We start from the raw sequence: 5,122 nt of genomic DNA, 5'->3' as shown, positions 1-5,122 counted from the left end.
GAAAACGACAGTCAAGCTCTGCATGGAAGCAGTGCGGAACAACAACAATAATAGTTCCGGTCTCTATGCTTTTTTCAAAATGAGACGAGAGAGAAACACTTATTTTGTCAAACAAAATAAAAAGGGGGCATGTAGGATGACTTGATGTGCAACTTGCAAGGTAACAAAAAAATAGAAAAGACAACAAATAGATAAGTATATAATTAAAATAAAGGAATTGAGTAAGATTTAGTACATTTTCAAAATAAACCAAAGTGTTGGAGAGTTAATTCATCAGATTGTGATTATTTATGAATCATGACAATTGTGGTTACTTCATTAGATCGTTATTATAATTTCATCATCATTACTTCTTTTTTTCTTGTTCCCATGTTCAATAATTTCGTCATCACAAGTCGAGCAGTCAAAAAAATGGGAAATACAAAAATAGCTGCAGGAATGAGGATCTGCATGGAGGATTATCATTATGTCCTAAACGTGTTTGTATTCATCTTTTTGGATCATTACCTTTACTAATGTATTTTGTATTTATTATTTTGTTTATTCACGTGCTTAATTATTATGTATTGCTTCTGTCCGTACAATAACTAAAGCAGCTGTCTATACTTGTACACACAGTAAATAAAGTATCTTACGCTCTGCTCCAAAAACGAACACTGCAGGTTTTTATTTTGAAAGCATCAGACCGGACGCGATCCTCATTTGTCAGGTGATTAGCTGACCGAACAGATCGATCAGTCGGTGCAACAAACTGCGCAAAACTAGACGAAAACGAGGCTACTTTCCAATTGTATTTGCCACGGGGGAAAACGGTCGTTGACCAGCGTTCCGTTAGAAAGACATGTCCCAGTAGGACTTTTTGTGATCCGTATATACAGTTTTAAACGTTGTGTTTTCGTTCCGTTAGCAGCGTCGCTAACCCGGAAGTAGCGATATTGCAGGTACAGTTTAGCCTCAGCACCACATAACCTAGCGTTATATCACTACATACTTGACAACCAGGGACAGTCAACATTTGTGTTAAATATCTGCATAATAATCTGCTTTCGGGTTCCTCCCAGCTAACAGTGTCTGCGTCTGACTGTGAACTGAATCCATCCCAGTTCAACGTTACCCGCTTGACGCTGCTCACAGCCTGCATACCTGTAAGTAACTCCAAGGTTAATGATTCCTATGCAAGGGGACACACTGTAGACGTTTGGTTGTAGTGGGGTGTATTAATGCCTGCTGCTGTTGTCTGTCAAAGGAGCCCTGCTCTTATTACGCGTTTATTTGTCCTGGAACAGTGACTTGTGATTAATTGCCGGTATATAGCTATGGCATGACCGAATGTCGTTTTGAGCCATGCTAATAATGGTGTGAAATGGAGCGTGGTTCACTTGTGCTCGTTCCTGTCACGTCCGTTCACATGAAGAGATGTCGGTATGCTACTCGTTAGCATACAAGCATGCGAACATGCTATTTATCTTTAACAACGTCGATATTCAAGTGTTTCTCTACATTTGTGTACTAAAATAGTGTGTACAATCTATTGAATGCCCTCCTTTCATACACTTCAGCATCATGTCGGGAAACAACTTGGTTCTACCCATAGTACTATGGGGCCGCACGGCACCCACCCACTGCATCAGCAGTCTGCTGGTGATGGACGACTTCAACACCATCATCACCGGCTGCCACGACGGACAGATCTGCCTCTGGGACATGACACCTGAGCTAGAGGTACTGATGATTATGAGGATGCTGATGGTGGTTGTCTGTCAGTTTCTCGCCGTCACCTTCAGACATATTAATCTGATTTTCATCGTCTTCTTTTTTGTTTTTAAAACTTCTGTTTTCTGCTCAGATTTGTCCCAGGGCTATGTTGTTTGGCCATACAGCCTCCATCACCTGTCTGTCTAAAGCCAGCGCCTGCAGCGATAAACAGTACATTATCAGTGCATCAGAGAGTGGGTGAGTCCACTTTTTTGTTGTTGTTGTTATCACTCACACACACCTATCATGAGTTTAATAAGCCTCTTTCACACATTGTTCCTGTTAAATTACTGGGCTGGTGTTTTTTTACTATTCACACATACGCTTCATTCAGGAATGTTTCCATTTTGCGTTTTAAAACTCAACAAATAAAATGATGAAGCAAGGCCGTGTATATTTGTACGTGGCTAAGGACGGCTCTTCTTATTTTTTAGGAACATTGTGGGACAAGGACACTTTTTGTCCTGATGCCAATGTTCTTGTTATGTATTTAATAGTCAACACGTTTGCAAGAAACGTCCATTCGACAACCAACCAATTATCTGTATTACTAACTCATCATGTTACTGCTATCATTCACAACACTGCCTTATCAGCATCTCACCTGAAACATTACTCTGTCTTGAAGAGGGAAATCAGCACTACAGATTTCCTTGAATATCGATCCCTTCTCCCATTCACACACAACTCGAGGCAGAACTTCTTCCTGCACATTTTTGGGATAGACTGCTTGTGTGAAAGAGACATACATTATGTGGTGATTTCTAGCTGGCATAACAGAAACGATTGTAATTTCACTTTAATTGCAAATTAGCCTAATTTATGAATGGAATATCTGGAGAGGACTCAGCTTGGAGCACATCATTCACAGTACTAGTAGGGTGGCTTACGATATAGGTGACAGTGTCTCTTTCAGAGCTGCTGTCGTAACCAGGGTGATAGGATGGCGCTGAGGGTTTAAAGGTGACGAGATGTCAGTATTACAGGAGATTTGTTTGTGAGAGTAGAAGAAATGGCCACAGAGGTGTGCAGTCACCAGATAAACCTTGTCTACTGCTTTCATTCTTGCGCTCCTACACATCAGCATTTAAGCCATAATACTGTAACCGGATCAAGTACTGAGCTGGTTACAAGTACTGAACTGGTTAGAAGTACTGAGCTCAGATATACACAAAGCGTTACTGTTAATCAAACAGAAGAGACGATACACATGTTCTAGATTTTGACCTCGGTGTGTAAGTTTAGCCGCAGGCCATTAGCTTATTTTTGCTTTCATCTTTCCAGAGAGATGTGTTTATGGGATGTTAACGACGGACGCTGTATTGAGTTTACCAAGCTGGCCTGTGCTCACATCGGTATACAGGTAAGACATGCTCTCACGCGCTCTGAATTCTCAAAACAAAAAACTGCTTTTTGGATCAGATTGTTGTCATTCGAGTCTCTCCTCACCTTTTTGATTTTTTTTCTCTCTCTCTCCGCGGTGCTCCAGTTCTATCAGTTCGCCATCGGCACCGAGAGGGAGGGACGCCTGCTTTGCAACGGCCACTACCCAGAAATCCTTGTGGTGGACGCCACCAGCCTGGAGGTGCTCTACTCGCTGGTGTCCAAGATCTCTCCAGACTGGATCAGCTCCATGAGCATTATCCGATCCCACCGAACACAAGGTGAGAGACGCAGGTGGAGCTGGACAGAACCTGTTACTTACAGGGGGTTTCGGGTGATTTAGATATTGCATGTGCTGGTCAGTGATTCTTATCTAGCATAGTTTACAATAATCACTCAAGGGAAAATTCGCCAACACCGGTGGTAAACATAGTCAAACTTAGTCAGTGCATTATATCGGCATTTCTCAGCTTATACATTCTCCTCCTCATGCTGGTCACCAGCCTGGTCACACACGGGATGTGGGATGGCATTCCACTCCTCAAGCAGGATTTGTCGCAAGTCAGCCAACATGGTTTTAGCCAGCTATCTATAACTTAGCTAGATCCCATGGATTTGTCTTTAGATGCGTCGTAGCGTTCGCTATTAAAGTCTTACGCAGAAAGCCTGTGAATCAATGTACCAGCCAGATCAGCCCAGAGATTCCAAACTGATGTTATCCACTCAAGATATTATTTTACTAAGTTAGCTACACACCGTTTGTGTCGTAAGGAGCTAAAGTGTATAAACATCGCAGTAAAAATGTTTTTATAGGCCACGGTTTTATAGGGGAAGGTCTCAACTTGAAGTTTCGTTACGATCCGTTTACACACTGGCGATACAAAGTGAGGAATACATGTACATTGTTCCATGTTGTACCTTTTTTAAATGATCACACTATATCAATATGCTATCGGAACAACGGTGTGTATGATGTACCGTGAGGCCCTATAGCCCTTGGTACTGTTGTCTCTCTGTCTCCATGTAGAGGACACAGTGGTGGCAGTGTCAGTGACCGGCATTCTGAAGGTGTGGATCATCACAGCCGAGGTCAGCAGGATGCAGGTACACCACCATACAAATGTTTGTTCATTAAAGAAATACAGACCTGTGTGTACTGCTGGAAAGTTGGATGAGTAGTATGGAAGATTTAAATGATATCATGATAATAGATGACAACGATGATCATGTGTCTGTTTCTGTGTCAGGACATGGACCCTGTATTTGAAGAAGAGTCCAAACCCATATACTGTCAGGGCTGTCAGAGTATCTCCTTCTGCACCTTCACTCAGAGCAGCCTGCTGGTCGTCTGCTCCAAGTACTGGAGGGTAAGAACCTGCAGTACCATTAAGTAATACTACGCACCAAGGACTGGACTAGATTACCACAAGGAACTGGAATTTTGGCCCGAGTCCGACACGTCCAGAAGCTTTCCTACGTTACTAATATTTATGTCTGTTTCTGTAAGGTGTTTGATGCGGGCGACTACTCGTTACTCTGCTCGGTGTCCAGTGACAATGACCAGGCCTGGACCGGAGGAGAGTTCATTGCCACAGACAAAGTCATCATCTGGACGGAGGATGGCTGCAGTTACATCTACAAGCTGCCCGCCAGGTAAATTCTGAATTATGGTCTGAACACTTCAGGAAAAGAGTGCAGACTCTGAGTCCTTCTCAGTTAAAGTCACGGGGCAAGCAGAGGGCCACTACACAAATGCTGTAAATGTAGACTTACTATGCAAATGTATTCCTCAGCTGCCTGCCAGCTAGTGAACATTTCCGCAGCGATGTCGGGAAAACCAAAGAAGGCTCGATCCCTCCGCTGGTCTACAGCATTGCAGACCGCTCGGACAAACAGGTCAGTCCTCCTTCACATACTATATAAACTAATCTTTGGTCGTTTTTGTAAATTTAATATAATTTAAAACAGATTTTTGACTTGAAAG

At 42.6% G+C, this 5,122-nt stretch overlaps 1 protein-coding gene across 2 annotated transcripts in view; it reads left to right on the top strand.

Moving 5' to 3' along the window:
- Positions 1 to 761: 761 nt before the first annotated feature.
- LOC130205375 (WD repeat-containing protein 7) overlaps positions 762 to 5,122 on the top strand; it is a 165,844-nt gene continuing 161,483 nt past the window's right edge. Inside the window, exons 1-10 of one of the 2 annotated variants that reach the window (XM_056432705.1) lie at positions 762 to 941; positions 1,062 to 1,145; positions 1,560 to 1,722; positions 1,847 to 1,953; positions 3,040 to 3,118; positions 3,245 to 3,419; positions 4,175 to 4,242; positions 4,386 to 4,505; positions 4,646 to 4,791; positions 4,932 to 5,034. In XM_056432705.1, coding sequence (XP_056288680.1) covers positions 1,564 to 1,722; positions 1,847 to 1,953; positions 3,040 to 3,118; positions 3,245 to 3,419; positions 4,175 to 4,242; positions 4,386 to 4,505; positions 4,646 to 4,791; positions 4,932 to 5,034 — 957 coding nt within the window. In that variant the 5' untranslated portion in view covers positions 762 to 941; positions 1,062 to 1,145; positions 1,560 to 1,563. Of the gene's footprint in view, positions 942 to 1,061; positions 1,146 to 1,559; positions 1,723 to 1,846; positions 1,954 to 3,039; positions 3,119 to 3,244; positions 3,420 to 4,165; positions 4,243 to 4,385; positions 4,506 to 4,645; positions 4,792 to 4,931; positions 5,035 to 5,122 lie in introns of both variants that reach the window. The other variant, XM_056432704.1, reaches the window with a different exon arrangement.

The sequence above is a fragment of the Pseudoliparis swirei genome, chromosome 15 (assembly GCF_029220125.1).
Source record: "Pseudoliparis swirei isolate HS2019 ecotype Mariana Trench chromosome 15, NWPU_hadal_v1, whole genome shotgun sequence".
Taxonomy (NCBI): Eukaryota; Metazoa; Chordata; class Actinopteri; order Perciformes; family Liparidae; genus Pseudoliparis; species Pseudoliparis swirei.
Note: the sequence above shows the minus strand (reverse complement) of the source record. Positions and strands in the feature narration are given on the sequence as shown.